Source organism: Hyaena hyaena, unplaced genomic scaffold (assembly GCF_003009895.1).
Source record: "Hyaena hyaena isolate Hyena2069 unplaced genomic scaffold, ASM300989v1 scaffold_181, whole genome shotgun sequence".
NCBI classification, from domain to species: Eukaryota; Metazoa; Chordata; class Mammalia; order Carnivora; family Hyaenidae; genus Hyaena; species Hyaena hyaena.
The window spans coordinates 395312-415564 of NW_024080813.1; the positions used below are offsets into that span (position 1 = coordinate 395312).

The 20253-nt window shown below is 40.2% G+C and overlaps 1 protein-coding gene across 1 annotated transcript in view; it reads left to right on the forward strand.

The window, feature by feature from the left end:
• DAAM1 (dishevelled associated activator of morphogenesis 1) overlaps window positions 1-20253 on the forward strand; it is a 172153-nt gene that overhangs the window by 74878 nt on the left and 77022 nt on the right. Inside the window, exon 3 of the mRNA XM_039240768.1 lies at window positions 15261-15350. Coding sequence (XP_039096699.1) covers window positions 15261-15350 — 90 coding nt within the window. The remainder of the gene's footprint in view (window positions 1-15260; window positions 15351-20253) is intronic.

Here is a 20253-nt window from a genome sequence, read left to right on the forward strand (position 1 = left end):
GAACCATTGGCTCAGTTGTGATCATGTGATTTTCTGCATCACATACTACTCATATTGCAGGACATCGCTCATTTATCAAGTTAAAATTTATTAGAAAGGTTTGCTTGTCTTGCAAAACACTCATAGAACAGGTTACTCACAATCCCAGGTTTTACTGCATATGAAAGTACAGCAAAATATATTACTATCTGATTATATTTACAAAAATGACCATTGTTCTTTGCAGTCTCTGTGAGGTGTTGGTAAGTTTAGCGAAAGGCTTCAAGTCTTGAATAGATTCTGAGTATGTTTTCATTTGAGTACACTTGTTGAGGTGAGATGCTCTCTTACTCCAACACCTATCTCCTCACTCAGAGTACTTTAATTTTTAAATGAAAAGGAAAGAGAGAATTACTAGGAGCTCCCTTCCCCCTTTCCGCCCTTCTACCCAGTGCATAGACTCCTGCATCTCCCTGGAATTGATGGGCTGAGTGTTCCTTGCAGAATATTCCACAGCAACAGTGATATTGGAATTGGGATCTCCTAATGAGTTCCCTCAACTCTCTTGCCTTGTGAAATGTGCAGAATATCCAACTGCTTTACCTGGGTGAGATTCTAGGTGAGAAACCAGGTATGAGACAAGGCCGGCTGTTATTTTTGAAGTGTTTTTGCACCAAGTCTCCATTCTTTGAGTACACATTGTTTTGTGTATTTGGAATCAGTTTCATAGACTGATTGGAGGAAAGCTTTCTTTTCTAATACAGCACATCACTATGAATTTATGGCTAGTTGGAAATAATATGCAGTATGGACCCACGTTTTCCTAAATCTGAAATGACCAATGACATTTTATACTGTTTTCTGCTTAATCTGTTTTCTTTTGAATTCACTGCTTTAGTCTTCCATTTATTTGGCCAGTGGGGGGGTCTAATGTTTTAGGATAATATACTATAGAGTGTTGTGCCTTGCATGAAATGTAGCATATTTTAAAGAAACTTATTAAAATCATTATTGATCATAGAACTACCATTTATATTATTGACGATTGCCAGTGAAAATTAAATCTCAGTGGGGAAGGTGATGATGATGGATACCAGTTGATGGGATTTGTATCCTCATAAATGTAATTATATTAATCACTGTAGGTCAGTTTTATTATTATTAATTACTAAGGACATTAGTAGCCAGCATAGGATATGAGAAATAAATAGCAGGAATGAGAGAATTTAGTTGATGTATCAGAGTCAGATGAATTCACGGTCAAGGTAAGCTATGCCAAGTGAATTCACTTGGGAATCTGCATCAGTAATCTCTTCATTTTTCAATATATTCTGAAGTCACTTTGGTATGAAAGGAGCTACAGGAATCCAAATTTGTCTTAGAGACTAGCAGTATACAGATTTTGTTCTTCCCCTAGCTCTGTGAATTGTTACCCATCTCCCACAGGCTGCCAACATAATTTCTATTATTACTAGGACTGTCTTAAGCTCTTTTTAGTAAAAATTCTCCATTATCACTACAATTGATGAAAAGTTTCAGCCCTTTTTATTTCTTTGTTTTTAAAACTCACCTTTTACACTAAAGACCATGACTAAAAATAGAAAGTTTCTTACAGGGGGTGCATGGGTAGCTCAGTTGGTTAAGCATCTGACTTCAGCTCAGGCCATGATCTCATGGTTCATGGTCTGAGCCTGCATTGGGCTCTGTGCTGACAGCTCAGAGCCTGAAGCCTGCTTCAGATTTTGTCTCCCTCTCTATCTGCCCCTCCCTGGCTCACTCTGTCTCTCTCTCTCTCAAAAATAAGTAAACATTAAATTTTTTTTTTTTTAAAAAAAGAAAGTTTCTTATAGAAACTATTTAGTTCCCTGTCTCCAAAAAGGATACAAAAATTGGGTAACAACTTTTTAAATTTTAACCTGATTGAAGAAAAAGACCTTGGTTGTAAGGAGTTATAGTTTAAATTTCTTGTTTCTTCGAGTCTAGAGGATTGCTCAGTAATTAAGCAGAGAAAATCAGACTGTATAAAGACCTCAAAGAAATGTCTAGAATAGTCTCAATGTGTTCAGTTGTCTGGAAGCCAAAAAGAATCCAGTGAAAGAATTAATATTAAAATATTAATATTTAATTAATATTAAAATATTCTGTTTCCATGAGGTTAAAATTCTTTTCATTTGACAAACCTGTAAAGGTCAAAAGAGAAAATTCTGTATAACTAAAGGACATCAGTAGTTGACAATGAACAAAAAAAAAAAAAAAATTGACTACATCTTCCCCTGACTCTGTAGCATTTTTTGCGTACATCAACTTGATGAGTTTATATGTCTGGAACAGGTATGAAAATATGCAGTACGTCACAGAGGGAAGTGGAAATGTAGATATGGGCTTAAATGTGTTCAGTGCTAAAATTCTCACATAGTTGATATGAATTGCTATCAATATGCTCAATTTAAAAATGACAAAAAATGGGGGAGCCTGGGTGGCTCAGTCTCGGTTAAGCATCTGACTTCAGCTCATGTCATGATCTCATTGTTTGTATCTTGTTGTTCATGGGTTCAAGCCCTGTTTTGGGCTCTGCTGATAGCTCAGAGTCTGGAGCCTACCTCAGATACCCCTCTCTCCTGCTTGCAGTCTGTTACTCTTAAAAATAAATGAACATTAAAGAAGAAATTTAAAAAAGACAAAAATCCCAAACCTAGAACTTTATAAACAAATTATTTTGGCCCTGAAAACAACTGATGATTTGTGACACAGAGTGATGTTAATATAGGTGGCTTTGCTTGCTTATCTGTGTTATACTTGTGAACAGAACATTATATTCTAAGAACTAAAGTAGGATTGGTAGTAGATCTTCGTCCCAGTTGACAGTCTCTATTTCTTTGTACTGCTTTGTGGCCCTGTCTGCTTAGAGTTAGTAAGATGGTCACTATGGTTTCTTAAATTTCCTTCTTGTCTTCTGATTTACTAAACAAATCCAGTAAAGCTTAAGGTAAAACCACAAAACCATTTTGCTCCTTCTAGTCCTAAATTTCTATTTTGTCTCACCAAGATCATTCCAAATGTCCTTTCCTATAGGCTATTAGGTTTAGTTTTTTGACTCCATGTTAAGATACTCTGTTATGAATCAGTACACTTATTTATGGGTGCTTCTCAATTTATTTACTTATTTTTAAAGTTTATTTATTTTGAGAGAGAGAGAGAGAGAGAGAGAAGGGAAGGGGCAGAGAGAGGGGGAGAGATAATCCCAAGCAGGCTCCATGCTTTCAGCACAGAGCCCAATGTGGGGCTCGATCCCATGAACCTGACTGATCATGACCCGAGTCGAAATCAAGTCAGATGCTTAACTGACTGAGCCACCCAGGCACCCCTATGGGTGCTTCTAAATTTAGATTACAGGGATTGAAATGGGAGAGTGAAGAAAGATGGAGGAAAGAAACATGAAAACTTTTTATTTTTTAAATACAAATAATGCAAAGCCATGCCTGAACTAATGTTAGTGAGAAAATGGTTATGAGTCCCCTTGGCCTTGATGATTTTCATTACTATGAATTCTAAAGAGACTCTGAGCATTATATACCTACTTAGCTTTTGACTATAACTTAAAATATGATTATTTAACTTAATCCTCAGGCTACCATGTGCAAATTAGAAAAAGTCAACATACTGTACTGGCTTGCCAACTCTCTACATGTCCCCAAATAAATCAATATGGGTTTTAAAGGATTGGGGAAATAATTCCATCTCCATAAGTTATGTGGTTTAGGTAAGCTTTCAAGTGTAATTTTGAAAATGTGTTTCAGTAATGGCTAGAACAATTTGGTAGTTTGTATAAATAACTGCACAGGAGAATATATATTGTTGCATTGGGAATCATCTAAACATCATTTGCTCAAATAGAACATATGTCACATGGCCTCTGAGAGGTAAATGCACAAAATGTGGATGGTGTATTTCAGTTCTGACTGTCCTCGGTAATTTTATCCGTTGTACTTGGAATCCTCCCTTCCTCTGCCTTCAATTCCCAGAATTACTGAGGAATTCCAGTTACATCTTTTAGTTACGATTTTTTGGCTTATAGGTGAAGAACTATATATGTATTTTTTTAAGATCCCTGAAATGCAGCATTTTTCCCTCTCCTGTCCAATTTTAAGTGAATCCACTGGAAACATCCTATAGTTGCTGTTTATTTGATTACACAATGGGATATTTAAAAACTAAACTAAACCAAATGAAAGCTCACTTAGAATGTATATACAGGTTGTTTTCAGGAAAGATGGGTATATTTTGCATGTATAAGAAAAAGTCATCAGGTCTTTTGCCATCTTTTAAACAATTAGATGGTTTGAGATTATTCCCATATGGACACTCATTATGTTAAGTCCTCTATGGATAGACACCTTTGCAGTTTCAGAGAGCAGAATGACACACAGGCATTGTATCTGGTTTTTTTTTTTTTTTTTTTTTTTAAATCCTCAAGACCTCCAGAGCCTAGAGCAGGGTGTGGCCCAGAGACGGTGCTCACAAATGCTTGTGATCCAAATGTGTAATTACTGAAGGTTAATATTTGAGATGCTCAGTAACTATTCATGCATATATGCATGAATTAATGACTGCTGAATCCTCCAGCAGTTGGGTATGAATTCTGAATTATTCTCAAAGTAGTAGTATGGATTCAGGCTGCTCCCTGCACCCTTCCTGTCCCCCATCCACCTCCTGTCATTCTCTTTACTCATCTTGTTCATTTGGATGTCAGTTACTCTGGGATCATGAAAGTGGCTGGCATCAATTGTAGCAGATTGAAAGGATAAATTGATAGAGTTTAAAAATTATTTTTTGTCCTAAACAGTCTATACCATATATGACATGGTAAAACACATAGCTGCAATGTGGGAAGAGAGCTATTGTGCTAATAACAGTGTCAGCTGAGCTGCCTAAAAGTCTCTCAAGGGCATGCTGAGCAGGTATAGAAGGGGCCTGGGCTGCCAAGAGTAGTGCAAGTATCATTGAGGGAGGGACACATGTGAACTTGGTTTCACGGTTGCCCACAGGGCCTTAGGGTGCCTTTCTAGAGACAAAGCCCCTCCATTCGGTGAAGGAAAATACTGTTAAGAAATTCTCCCAATGAAGTCATGTCAACAGAAGTGTCACATTATAGGTGTAAAAACTGGATTTGGGTGGCTGGGTGGATGCTAGGAGATGATTGTGACATATATTTAGAACAGAGTTATTTATTGTAGATTCTTGGAAAACTGGTGATGTATACTAAATAAAAATTAACATTGCTCTAATGGTTGAAATAACACAAAGAAGCTATATAAGAAGCCCCAGGGTTAGCGGCAGATTTTTTTCTAGCAAACTAGATGTAGTTTGCATTGTCTACTGTTAAAGAAAGGAAAGGAAATAGTATGAAACACTTAATCATTGGTAGTAAGAAGCTAAAAATTATTTCTATTAGTCAGCCTTTGCTTGTGGGATCTCACTTCTTATTTTTATATATCGAATGAAAACATGTCTGTCAGACACAGAGAACATTACTGTGTAGGTGGTGGTGAGTCATATTGTGGTATTTCGTGTAATGACTAACAGTGTTGGCAGAAATCTTACTGGCTGAAAACCTTCAAGGTTTATTCTCTGTGTGTACACATCCATTTTGGGATTTAAAGCACTCCGTTGTTTTCCATTTATGTTTTTCTTGACTGATTAGGAGCAGGTAATAAGTCACTGAATGTACTTCTATTTTTTTTTTTTTTTGAGGAGAAATCTACAAAATCCTTTTACTTTTTATTTATTTTTAATATAATTTATTGTCAAATTGGCTAATACACAGTGTGTACAGTTTGCTCTTGGATCGGGGGGTAGATTACTGTGGTTCATTGCTTACATACAACACCCAGTGCTCATCCCAACAAGTGCCCTCCTCAATGCCCATTACCCATTTTCCCCTCTCCCCCATTCCTCCCTTAACCCTCAGTTTGTTCTTTGTATTTTAGAGTCTCTTATGGTTTCCCTCCTTCCCTTTCTGTTTGTAACTATTTTTTTTTTCCTTTCCCTCCCCCCTTGGTCTTCTGTTAAGTTTCTCAAGTTTCACATATGAGTGAAAACATATCTGTCTTTCTCTGACTGATTTATTTCACTCAGCATAATACCTTCCAGTTCCATCCATGTTGCTGCAAATGGCAGGATTTCATTCTTTCTCATTGCCAGATAGTATTCCACTGTATATATAAACCACATCTTCTTTATTCATTCATCAGTTGATGGACATTTTGGCTCTTTCTATGATTTGGCTATTGTTGAAAGTGTTGCTGAAACATTGGGGTACACGTGCCCCTATGAATCAGCACTCCTGTATCCTTTGGATAAATTCCTAGTAGTGCTCTTGCTGAGGTGTAGGGTAGTTCTATTTTTTATTTTTTGAGGAACCTCCACACTGTTTTCCAGAGTGGCTGTACCAGTTTGCATTCCTACCAAGAGTACTTCTATTTAAACTGACAAATATGGTTTCTAACTTTCAGATTTCAAACCACCACTGTGAAAGTAGAATACTGTTTCTTAAGGTCATTGTAGTTAAATTTTAAGAGTTGAATTGGCAGTCTGTGATCTATGGATGTGATGGTCGCTTGCTTTGGTGTTAAATGATGTTCATAAATTTGATGAAATAGCTCAGCCTAATAGTACATTTTCTCCATACATGTGTAAAACTGTAATTTAGCCTTTTCCCCAAGGTGCACTTATCACCATGTCATATGACCCCATAGTCACTTGTCTCTCCGAGTGTCTGACTTATTTCTGGTTGAGTTACGGAATGGAAGGAGAGGGTTAAATTCAGAAAAGGCACCACTAGCATAAGGTGTGTGTGAGGTGAACCTGAGGATTGCTGTTTATAGGGCATGTGGGAAACTCTTTGGTGGGTGGGGTGATGGTGGGTGAGTTGGGCCTGCATGCTGTGGGCAAATATCTGAAGTATGTAATTTGAAAGAGAAAAGTTAGCTTTGTCTGAGTTATGGTTAGAAATTCTATGAGGTGGGACGCCTGGGTGGCTCAGTCAGTAAAGGCTCCGACTTCTGCTCAGGTCATGATCTCATAGTTCGTGGGTTCAAGCCCTGGGTTGGGCTCTGTGTTGACGTCTAGCTCAGAGCCTGGGGCCTGTCTTTGGAAGTCTCCCTCCCTCTCTGACCCTCACCTGCTCATGCTGTCTCTATCTTTCTCTCAAAAATAAATAAAACATTAAAAAAATGTTTTTAAAAAAGAAAGAAATTCTATGAGGTCTGTACATTGAGTCAGATGGTGAGTCACCTTGTCAAGGACCATTAAAAAAACAAAACCAAACACACACACAAAGCAGTAAGTTGATTGGTAGCATGATCCTGGAGACCTATCTTCTCATTTTTTAATTCTCCCTTCTCCACATCATTGCCTGTCCTTCTACCTCTATGTGAATCTAAATTAGTATGTACTTAAAGAGTTAACCCATTAGAAATAGAAACCCAGATTTCCTTTATTAGAGAGTTCTCTGGTTAGCTGGAAACTTACTTGTTGGCTTACTGAAATCTATTGATTTGGTGGATTTTCAAAGAATAAATGCTTTCAATACTGTTTTGGAGGTTTTATAAATCCACATTTTAGTTTAGCTAAATCTCTGAAAAAGCTCTTTCAACTCATTCAAGACCCTTATTGTATATTATTTCAAAATTCCTTCCCTTGCTTTATCTAGAAAATCAATCCATTTCCTTAGATTTATTTGTACTGTGCCAATTGTTTTGTGATTTATGTAGATTTCTCAATAGTGTTGCCCACTTATGTAGAGTGTAGGACTGGTGAGATTTCTTTGTACAGAACCTTTTAGAAGTGGGTCTTAATAATATGCTTTGTTAGGGAACTTTAGTTCCCACAGCTGGGTTTCCCTCAGAGGTCTTTTCCGCTTAACAATATATAATATTTATATATATAATGTATACCTTTTCCCCCAAGATACTATATTGTATAATTTAACATATAATATTTGTATATATTTATATATAATTCATACCTTTTTCCCAAGATACTATATCAAATACATATAAAGATATTAAAAACAAAATTAAAGTCTTCTCTAAGAAGAAAAGCCTATAGGGTTTTGTTCGCTGGTTTTAGTTTTCAAGAAGCTTGAGCACTGTGGGGAGAGGCCTGATGCTTGGTGGAAATGTTTCTTCTTTTCTCACTGGCCAAATTATTTTCCTTCAGTTAACTGAAAACTCTGTCCAACAAAGAGTAATACGAAAGAAAATTCGGTGGCCATTGAAAGTGCTGGGCCATCGGAGTCCAAGGAGTTGGAGTAGGAATGAAGTTCATTCTGTTTGTCTCGGCATTAGTTGCAAAACAGTTGTTTTGGGGAAAACAGTACCTGACTTAGCATGATTGCAACAAAACAAAACAAAAGCAGTAAGGTGATCTAGGAGCATCTGGGATGCTCCCTGGAACTGGGCTAATTACATTTATTAATCTTAGTGGAAAACGGGCTTATGAATTCATAAGGTCATAGAGGCCAAGAGGAGCAAGTACTCTATAGCACCACCAGTAGGGAACATTGGGGGAAAAAAAACCCAAAATTGAAAAAGGTTCTTGAAGCTTTATCGTTACATTTAACATACCATTTAATTTAATATTAAGGGAACTTAGGGGAAATACTATCTTTTGGTCTAAATGGAATGCATATTAATAGAATCTGTGTAATTCTCAAGGAAAGAATAAAGATATTTCATAGGAGTGATCCTTGGTCTCAAAAGTTGTGTCTGAAATTCTAACAGTTTCCAGAGTGAGCTGCTTATCATAAAGGAGGACACACTTTTCCTTCGCTTCACATTTCTTTCCAATCCGTTTCTCTCCTAAACCAACTCCTTCGTTTATCTAATATTCAGTCAGAAACTTCTTTCCTTCCAGTGTATACAGGCTATATTTACTCTGAACTTTTAATTTTCCTCTGGGCTCCAACAACCAAGCTCAATTTTGTTGTTGTTTAGCAGCTTAGATGTAATTTACATGTGATGGAATTCACCTTTTGTAAGTGTACATAGAGTTTCAGTGAGTTTTAGTAAATGTATACAGCTGTGCAGTTATGGCCACACTCCTGCTCCAGAACATTACTACCACCCTGCCTGTCTGCAGTCAGCCCCTGCTCCGCCCTCTACCCCCAGACAGCCACCAATCTGCTCTCTGCCCCATAAATGTACATTTTCTACAAATTCATGTAAAGAAATACTGTCTGAGATATAGTGATCCAAACTCTTTTGTTTTCCATGATTGCCTCTGTCGGTCTTTGAATTAAGTATAAAAATGAAAAATCTCTGTAATCTGTAATATTGCTCTGAAGTAATGGCAGAGCTTGAAGGGCCTAATATGTCAAGATGATTTTCCAATTAGTTTGCATTCCATTCTTTTTCCTTCTTCCATCAACTGTGACTTAATTCCCATCCTTGCCCAGCACTATATCTAAATGAGTACAAGTAGCTGGGAAAGAGAGAAGGCAAAAGCCATTCAGCATTTTATATCTGAAGAAGGACCCTAGGAATCGGGTCTAGGAGATAAGGAGTAAGATTCAAACAGAAGCTAAAACTACAACTAGGCAGTTTCCATGAGAAACCACAGAATGGGTCTGACCTGAAAGTTGTAAAGATTTCTCAGAGAAGACAAAAAGCACTACCTCTAAAAGAAAAAGATATTAGTCAATTAGACATCATTAAAATGAAGACACCTAGTGATCAAAATAGATTGTTAACAAAGTAAAAAGGCAAGCTACAGGCTAGGAGAAATAGTCTCTTTATACCTGGAACAAAGGAGCTGTTTCCAAAATCTGTAAAGAATGTCTTTAACTCAATAATAGGAGAGAGAACTCAAAATTGGGCAAAAGATTTGGATCCTTCACAAAAGAACACATAGGAATGGCCATGTGAAATGGCATGTTCACATCCATTATTAGGGAAATGCAAAATAAAACTGCTCTGAGATAACTCTTCACACAACCTAGATGCTTAACATTGTGAAAACATACACCAAATTGTTTTGGTGAAATACGGAGTAACTAGAATTGCCCTATGTTGCTAATGAGAGAGTAACATGATAGAATCAGTTTTTCAAATGTAGAGTGCTACAACCACTTCAGTGTATACTGTTGCCAGACTGAAAATTGTATTCTTAAGATCTGTACGTTTCACCATATGTACATTTTACCCACCAGAAAAGGGGGGAGGGGTTAATCTTTGAAATACATTGAGCATTACTATATCCTATAATAGCCCCTTCCCTTCCTCCTTCCTTCTCTTCCTCCAAGCTTCCTCAGCTTCCCTCACATTACCTTTTTGGGGGTGGTGGGGTGGAGAACCCAGCTATGTCAGGTATTGTTTTGGGAACAATAATTACTAAATTAATAGCAAAGATGAATAGAACAAATTCAGTTCCTGTCCTCTGGGAATGAGTCCAGAATGGGAGTCAGACATGCCAATAACATAACAGTAGCAATGTGATGAATGCTGTAAGGATAGGTGAAAATAGACGAGCTGACCTTTCCAGGAAAGTGAGGATGGGCTATCTGGAGGGGAATAGTTGACACCTTATAAAAGCTTAGATGAATAGGACTGATCCTTAGAAATGGTGAGAAGGGCTCTCTGGAAAAAAAAAAAAAAAAGGAATGGCATAGGCAAAACTTTCAGAAGTGGGCAACTTGTGATCAGATCTGCTGAAAAGTGGCAGGTGGTGGTGGTGGAGGAGGAGGAGGAGGAGGAAGAGGAAGAGAAGGAGAGGACACAAGTCAGTATATCACAGAGGGCCTTTACCTACCTCCTGAGGAATTTTGGACTTGATCCTGAAAAGAAAGGGAACCATTGAAGCTTTCTATCATCTTTGTCTTCCTAACTAGATTCTTAAATTCCATGAAATCAGGGTCTGTTATTCATCTTTGTATTCTTTATAATGTCTGGCCATGGTCCTGGAATGGGTAGGACAGCGAGTGTTGATTGATCTCTAAGGCTGTAATAGTCTTGTAAGAGTTTCACATGCTTGGTTCAGCCATATTATTAAAATGGAATGAGTCAGAGCCAGAGATACTTTTGGAATGGAAGGGTGGGGGTCTTATTACACTCTGGACATTGTGCTTAGGCACTCCCAGTCATTATCTAATTTAATCTATGTCATTCTTACTCAGAATCTGCCAATGACCTTTGGTTGCTCTTAAGAGAAAGACCCGAGTTCATAGTGTCCTTAAAGGCTACTATTCACTGTCTCCTGTGCTTTTTACCTATTTGTTGTTATTCATCAGATCTTTCACCTCACTTCCTTGGGACAGCCCTTCACAGCTCTACCTTTCTGCACGAGTGGACTGTCAGATCTCAGCATCCTGTGCAATCATACTTCAGTTCATGTGATCATTTGATTTCCCTTCTCCCTTAAGAATATGAGCTCTGTGATACTTTTTTGTTACTTGACCTAGCATAATGCCTGGCATTTAAGAAACCCTGAAAACAAGTTGTTGGCTGCATGAATGAATCCGTAAGAGGACCCTCTCAGATATAGGTTGTTGTTCTCATTTTCCAGGTGAAGAAACTGAAGTTTAGAGGTTAAGTCACTTGTCCAAGGTTGCATGACCCATAGGGCCAGGCCTGGAGCTCGGGGGCGTCTGATAGCAACATCTTCCTCTCTCTGCTGACAGACGTTTAGTAGGCTGTGAGTGCAGCGGATGGATACATTTTCACATTTGCTTCAGTGCCATGATTTTACCTACCTGTTGAATGATCAACAGAATGTACAGTCTAGTGGTTAGGAACGTGGGCTCCGTACGTAGACTTAAGTTCCTTCTCCACCCTTTTCTAGCTTGGTTACCTTCAGCAAGCTATTTAATTTTTCTGTGATTCCATTTCCTGGAAAATGGGGGAACAGTACCCATTTTATAGGGTTGTTGTGAAAATTAAATTAATTCACATAAAACAGCACTACTAAGCACACAGAACGTGCTCAATAATTGTTAGCTGTTACTATTACCAGTATTTATTTCTTACCTGTTTTTTTTTTCTTTAATCCAAAATTATATCCAGAGACCCTAAGCAGTTCATTTTTTATTTTATGGAAATTGTCTTCTTGCGTAAAACTGTCTGCTTCTAAGTCCAATGCAACTGTGTTCTCTCAAGTCAGAATTGGTCATTTGTGTGTCTCAAAACCATGGAAGCATTTTTCTACCTCTAACAGCAAAATATAGTAATATGAATACTCTTTGCTGTGAATCTGTAGGTTTTAGGACTCCTGTGTTTCTTCACATCTCTGCTCAGTTGGCAAAAACACAGTGCCGTAGTGTAGTAAAGGACGCAATGTGAGGAGTGCTGTTTTCTCTCACAGATCACAAACCTTCTCCCCAAGCTAGGCACCATATTATCCACCTGTTTGGATAACCGACCTGACCACCCCCTATATCTCCCCCCGTCTCCCGGCCCAAAACCCGTGAACATTGTAAAGTGATTGATGTCACTATTTTCCCCATTCATCAACAGGTGAGAGCAGATATGACTTATAGGAAACTAAACAAGGAAGAAAGTAAGAAAAATACTCACTTCACATATATGAGTCGCATGCCAAAATTTTAACATTTTTAGCATGTTTCCTCATAATGGAATTTGCTGTAAATACCTTTTGTTCCTTCCCTGGTTGTTCATTGCTAAAATTCTTAACTAGTTTCTTGTGGTTAGGGTATAATAGTATGTGGGTGTGTATTTAAGTGACCAAACTGTTTACCTTGCTCTTAAAAGAAAATAGCACCTGATTTGTGTTTAAATGACGAGAGAAATAACAATACTGTGGCAACTCACCCCCCCTCCCCCCGCCATGCCAAGCATTATTCCATATTTAGCTGATATTTCTAATCTTCATAATAGCCCTGCAGGAGAAATGATAGGCCCATCCTGGAGATGAGGAAGTAGAGCTTAATGAGATTAAGAACTTCCCCCAGGAAGCTAGTACTACTGTGTCCAGGTATCGAGCCCAGAGTGCTAGACCCTGGAGGTGTAGGGTTCACAGAACCAGGCAGAAGGGATAACCAGAAGCAAGCCTGGCAAAGTCAGTTGGGGGTTATAAGCGGAAGACCTCAAAGGTGAGCTGAGGAATATGTAATTAATTTTGTAGGCATGTGGAACTAATGAAATTTTTTGAACTGGGAGCTCAAGACAGCACAGGAGCTCTCTTTTTAAGGCAGTGGTTTAAAAATGTGGTCCCTGGGCCAGCAGCATCAGCACCACAGGGAAACTTTTTAGACATTCACATTTTCACACTTTCTCCTACTGCCTCAGTCCCTAACACTGAGTGACCAAGGATTTAAGGAGTCCTCCAGGTGATTCTGATGGTCTCTCAGGCTTAAGTACCACTGCTTTAATGAATTCTGGATGTGCCATTGGAAGGATTGGAAAGACAAGGAGACGTGGGCAGGCGATTGCCAGGAGCCAAGGGAGCAGTTATTAGAGTATAAGTTTGGGTGGTTTCATTGGAAATTTTAAAAAAGAAATATTGGGGTAGCTGGGTGGCTCAGTCTGTTAAGCATCTGACTCTTGGTTTCATCTCAGGTTATGATATCTGTTTGTGGGTTGGAGCACCATGTCATCAATTCTCTCTTGGGATTCTCCCTCTCCCCCTCGCCCCCGCTTGTGCATAGACACTCTCTCTCTCAAAGTAAATAAAAACTAAACTTAAAAAATAATGATACTTTTCAAGAAAGAAGTAACAGGGCTTGATGATAAATGGAGGTAGAAGTATGAGATGTGAAGCTAGTGTCTACAAGTGGCAGAATTGCAGATAAATACCAAAGGCATTCAGACAGGGGATGAGTTTATACTCCTCAGGGATCTAAACCTTATTGTGCCTTAACTTACAGCATCTTTTTATGTGTCTTACACCCACCAGTCTCTCAACTAGATAACTTTCCCTGTGGTGACAAAAATGTACCAGAGGTTTGTTCAATGCCTATAATACAGACCAGGGATGATTGAGTTATTATTAAATGCCAAGAACTTCTCTCTAAGCACTTTATATTTATTATCCTATTGTTGTTATTCATTAGTTATGGATGTTTGTAAATTGCTCCCCCTTAGTGTCCAATCTAAGCTGCACTCCACTGTAAAATTAATGTTTCCAGACACTGATCTGACAGGCTGAGTCTGGGCTCTGGACTCTGACAGCTGTGGGCTGAAAACCAGCTCCATACAGGTGTGTGGTCTGGAGCACGATCCTTACCCCATCTCCCACCCAAATTTCCCCCAGCTGTATTAGGACAGGCATTGTTATTACAAGGATGTAATAATAAGTGGAACTCCGAGATGTTGTGGGAACTGAGAAAATGCCTGCACCGAATACATGTTAGTGGGGCTTGTGGCAATGAAGATGCCATGCCCTTGCTCACAGCCTTCGTTGGCTCTCCTTCGTCCAGAGAATAAACTTGTTCTAGCATTTAAGACTTTTCATGGGGCATCTCAGTGGCTCAGTTGGTTAAGCATCCAACTGTTAGTTTCTGCTCAGGTCATAATCTCATGTTTCATGAGTTTGAACCCCATATCAGGCTCTGTGCTGACAGTGTGGAGCCAGCTTGGGATTCTCATTCTCTCTCATTCTCTCTCTCTCTCTCTCTCAAAATAAATAAATAGACATTACAAAAAAAAAAAAAAAAAAAGACTCCTCACAAACTGATCACTTCCTACTTCCCAAACCTTTTATGCGATGATTCTTTGCATATTTCCGGTGCTTCAGCCAAGCTGGTTGCTGTCCCCCAAACACACCTAGTCTGTTCTTGCACCCCTGCCTTGGGTGCTGTTTCATTCCTCTCCTTGTCATGTCCAGGTTCTTCACGTCCAGCCTGATACTCAGTGTTGGTGGAGCCACCCCCAGCAAGCCCTCATCTTTAACATTAGTAATCCTTCCAAACTCAGGAGCTCCGATGGCCTTTACTGCTCAACATTCCCCTCCCCCCCCCCGCCCCCCAACACCCATAGCAGTACACAACGGCTCAGCATGATTCTGTCTGTGCTCAGCTCACTTTCCCATACCCTTCAGTAAGTGTAGGGCTGAGCCTTGTCCTTCTTGCCATGCTTGATACTCAGCCCCATGCTAGGGACGTGCTTTTTAACGGTGGCAACATACACCTTACAGTCTTGGTCTTTTCCAAGTTCATTGAATTATGTGTTGGTTTCTTTTTCTTCCCCTGTCTGTAATAATCCATGATAACCTCTCCTACAGGAATGACATTTAATCTGTGAAATACTAACTATTATTTTTCTTCTCAGGATGAACTTGACCTGACAGACAAACACAGGGAAGCTATGTTTGCACTTCCAGCTGAGAAGAAATGGCAAATATACTGTAGCAAGAAAAAGGTAAGAAGTTCATTGTGTTGATGGTTAACTGGAAAATTATCATTTTTGATTCCCTTTGCTTTCCCGTTTTACCACCAGAATTGAGACAGCTCTTTATAATGTACAAACCAGATCATGGCCTTGTTGCTACGTGCGGCAAAGTGCTGATGCCTTGGATGTTGTGTTTTTTTTGTTTTTTTTTTTTTAATTTTTTTTTTAAATGTTTTATTTCTAGGAGAGAGACAGCATGAGTAGGGGAGGGTCAGAGAGAGAGGGAGTCACAGACTCTGAAACAGGCTCCAGGCTCTGAGCTGGCAGTCAGCACAGAGCCCGACGCGGGGCTCGAACCCACGAACCGCGAGATCATGACCTAAGCGAAAGTCGGAAGCCCAACCAACTAAGCCACCCAGGCGCCCCTTGGATGTTGTTTTTATCGACACTTTATTGGACATGTTCCCATATCGCCCATACCTGTACCTGCTATTCATAGTCTTGTACAACTGAGACCCAAAATAGTATAGGCTTACACCAAGACCGAATTCTCCCCCTGTTCTTTACATAGAAGTTGGTATTTCGGTAGGTTAGGACTAGTATTCTGGGGTCTCAGTCCTCTGTTCCCACCTTCTAGCAACTTTCCATTTCAGTGTCTCTAAGGTGTGGCCTCATTCTCATGGGTCCAAGGTGGCCATCTGGCCATTTCCTATTCCAAACTAAGGATGGAGGAAAGCACAAACTTCCCCACCTCCGCTCTTAGGGACATGTCTGAGGAGTCCTCCACCTGAATTCCCTCACAGCCCACTGGTACAGGGCCCCAGCTGCAAGGAAATCAGTCCTTATTCTGGGTTCTGTTACCTTTGGAAAAGGGGAGAATGGATATCCGCTCTGATGGTGCTAAGCATCACCACATGGACTGTATCTCCTGCAATAAAGTTCATTCTGCCATCTTTTAGCGCCGTGGCAAATTCTGAGACTGTGCCCACCCCATTTTTGGAACCAATCAAGTTCATGGCCATCTTTTGCCACTTTTTTCTTCTGTTCAGTAGAAACTTGAATCACAGTGGGGTAAGCAGGAAGGGCAGGCTAGCACCTAGGAGAAATGTTACCTCTCTGTATCAGACAGTGGGCACTTGAGTCACTCACTCTTGCCACAAGGAAATAAGAACAAGCGGTAGCAGTCCAGTTTCTTCTCAAGACACAATATCAGTCAGAGCAACCTTTTCCTATGTGACTGGTGTGTGCTGTGAGACCTCCATTTGCCCATGTGAGTGCCTCTGAGCACCACCGCCCCTTTGCTGCCTTGTATGCTTGCCGTGCTAACCTTCCGGGAGCATGTCTGCGGTAGTGAGCCTGCATGTGCCCTTCCCCAGCCAGACTTTGTGCCTCTGGGGCGAGGCACCATGTCTTAACTCATCTTTGTAACTCCAGCATTGGACACGTTGAAATGAGCGTATGAGGAGCGAAGCACTAAGTTGTCACAAGTGTTATACTGAGCTGTCAAGAAAAATTCAAAGCACAATTTGTTTTCCACCTGAGCAGTTACAGCTGATAAAACTACGTGTGGGGTTTGGTTCCAGGGGCCTTTGCAGAGAGATGTGTCCAGTGCTAACCTCTCTGTATGATTTTCTGAGCTGCTTTCCAGATCAGACCAAGTCATAGTCCTAAAGATTCCTAATCCAGTAGTAACCAGGGTGATGTGTTTGTGAAGACTGTGTCCTCTTCTTTGTTCTGTCTCTCTTTTATTGAACTGATTGCCATGGCTCAGGGAACAGATATAATACACTGGGAAAGAATTTTGAAATTAATATGTGTTCAATTGTGAAAGTGATGGTATTGTATGGTCTTTGAAAACAAGGGAACTTCTCACACAGCCATCTTAAGACCTGCCCCCTAGAACTGAGAAGAACAAATCTTCAAGTGCCTCATTGTCTATCTTGGCTCATCCAAGTGCAGAGTTTTTTCTCAAAATTAGGAAACAATATGAAGTGGGAATTGAGAATATACACTGGAGGAAAGGAAAGGGCAAGAAAATGGGAGCAGCTTACTGAGGGGAAAGTTTTCTTCTTTCCCAGATTTTATTACACCCTTGACAGCAATTGAAAGTTAATCATGGAAACTACTGCCCCTTAGATTAGAAAAGGCAAATCCTGGAGGATAGTAATGACCTTGGACTTGCAGCTGCTGCTCATTTTTCAATTTCCAGGCCTATCAAATCCCCTTGCAAACCCTGTCTCATGTGCAGATGGTGAGGTTGCCTTTTTGTAGGAGGATAGATATGGATATGGCCACTGGCCTCAGAATCCCATTTCTTGATAGATGGGCCCTTCCGACTAGTACCTAGCCAGACTGCACAGATGTCTGGAAGTGTGGTTCTCCTGTAAGCTTCATTCCTACAGCCTGGCTTCCTTACATGACAGCCAAGTAGTGGCTGAGTGGGAAAGCCGTTTTAAGTCTTCAGGGATTCCTGTGGGGCTATAGATCTGCCTCACTTTAAAATGGATGGTAGAGGAGCCTGGGTGGCTCAATTGGTTAAGCGCCTGACTTCAGCTCAGGTCCCAATCTCGTGGTTTTTGAGTTCGAGCCCCACATCAGGCTCCATGCTGACAGTGAGGAGCCTGCTTGGGATTCTCTTTCTCCCTCTCTCTCTGCCCCTCCCCAACTCGTGCATTCACACTCCCTCAAAATAAATAAACTTAAAAATGGTTTTTAAAAAACGGATGAAAGTATTGCTAAATTTAGGTTTTTCTTAATTAGCGCTTCTCAGACTGTTATGTGTACTATGTGATGGATCTGAAACTGACCTTTTTGGGGCACTGTAATAAATAGGGCAATAATACAATGAATGAGAGAACACAAAAATCTAAGTGTGAAAAGGGTATGTTTACCTCTCTTCATATGTGATCTCCTAACAGACAGTTTGCTTATTCTCAAAGTGGAGCCCGTGGTGGCCATCTTTATTGCTAAGGACAGATTGTTTTCCTTGGACCATATCTTTGGTCGCCTTTTCAAATCAGGCTTGTCATCAGCAAGCCAAACCATGTCCATTTCTCAGGCCAAGGGAAAGCTACATACCCATGGCTCTTTAGATTTTCCATCTTTCAAGATTAGAACCCAGCACATAACAGACGTTCTCACACATAGTGAAGCCATAGAGTAAGGGCCCACGAAAGCCAACAGAAACAGACACATGAGTTGGTGAAAAGCTGGCTTTCTGTGTTAAAGTGCACAGCAGTTGTGCAGGCAAATGAGACTGGGAACTGAGGATGGGGCCAGGCCTTACTCAGCCAAGTGGCTCTTTTCCACCCAATAGTGACTTGTGTCCCAACAGCATCTGTCTGCTTATCAGACTCTGTGTTCATTTCTCACACTTGTCTCTCTCTAAGTCTCCAGTTGAAAACCCATTTCCAGAGCCAAAACGATAGCAGCAAAAGTATTTCTGGGGCTAAAAGAATTGGAAAGAAATTAATTGGAGACTTGCCTAATTGAGTAATCTGGGGGAGAGTAAGAGATGGATGTTGTGGCCTTGTTGGAAGTCCAAACAAGTCTGGGAGAATGGCCGGACTGGTTGAGCAGCCATGGTTTGTTATACCAGCAGTCCACTGTCCAATTATTTTCACTTCTATGAAAGGACCAAAGAAGGGTCCTGTTGGTGGGGCTGGAGATATTTTCAAATAGGAAATGTTTGTGGTTCTTATCTTTAAAGGTAATTCCCTTTTTAGTTCCAATCACAACATACTCTTTTGTTTAAGTGAGGTTTTTCCCAGTCTCTCGCCAGAAACTGCATCTGTTAACAATCTTTTGGATTTTAAACTGAAACTTTTTAAACAATGAACCATCTGACCACGAAAGGCATCTGGCCATGCTGTATTTGCTTATTGTTAACATGATTTTTAAACCCTGGGAAAAGCAAGGAGAGGGCTTCGGGGAGGAGAGAATAAAATGGTGTGTACACTGTGTCATGGCAGCAGCGATCTTACCGGCACCCGCAGAGATCTTTAATTGCAGTTCTTCACAGGAGCTACTGTGCAAGTTGTGTCACTTAACCAGTCCTGATAAGTATCCAAAAAATACTTGCTCCCCCTCCTTGAGCTTCAGCATTTACAAAGTAGGCGAATGGCGCTGAACACTGTTAGCTGTAGTGTCATCAGGTATTTGAGGCAAAGATCAGGATTTGATGAGTGCACCAATTTCCCTCCTTTTGTGTCCAATCTCTAAAGCCACGGCTTAAGTAAATGGCTTTGGGTTCTCCATATTGCATTTCTGCATCTTTTTGGGTCTTCTATGGAGAAGGTGAAATTTTACTGCGCTGCCGAGTGTGTGTTTGACTGTAGTTCTATTAAATCCTTTAAGAATCTTGCCTGACCCGGCTTCAGTGCCGTTGTGATTTGTGCAAGGTGCTGACCCGGTGCTAGGTACGCTTTGGAGACCTCTAGGAAAAGTGGCAGAAAATTCAGCTGCTACTTTTCATTCAACTCCCTTCATTCGGTTTGCATATCCTAATTGGGTCACTTCCCCACTCTTCCCCACAAAAAGCAATTATTTTGCCACACACACAGAAAGATGAAAGTTGCGTTGTGCACAGTCGCCAGGGTGCAGTTTCAGTTCCTTGAGAGCAGAGGCCCTCATGCGTCCAAAGGAATATAGGCTGAAGTGGTGGAATTAAGACCAAAGGAACCATCAGTTTTCTGCACAGCTGTCATACAAACTAGGTATAAAACTAGGAGGCGAAATGATAGTTCACCCCATTGTTGTTTCTGGGATCCTACCAAGAGGCTCCTGTGGGAAGGCTGGGATGGGAAGCAGTGGTTGGGCACTGAACCTGGAAGACTTGCGAAGGAAGAGAAGCTGGGTATCCCTCCTTTATGGTAGTTGTTTAAATATATAGTAAAGTGAACTCTGGGTTTTCAGGCACTCACTTTCTTAGCTG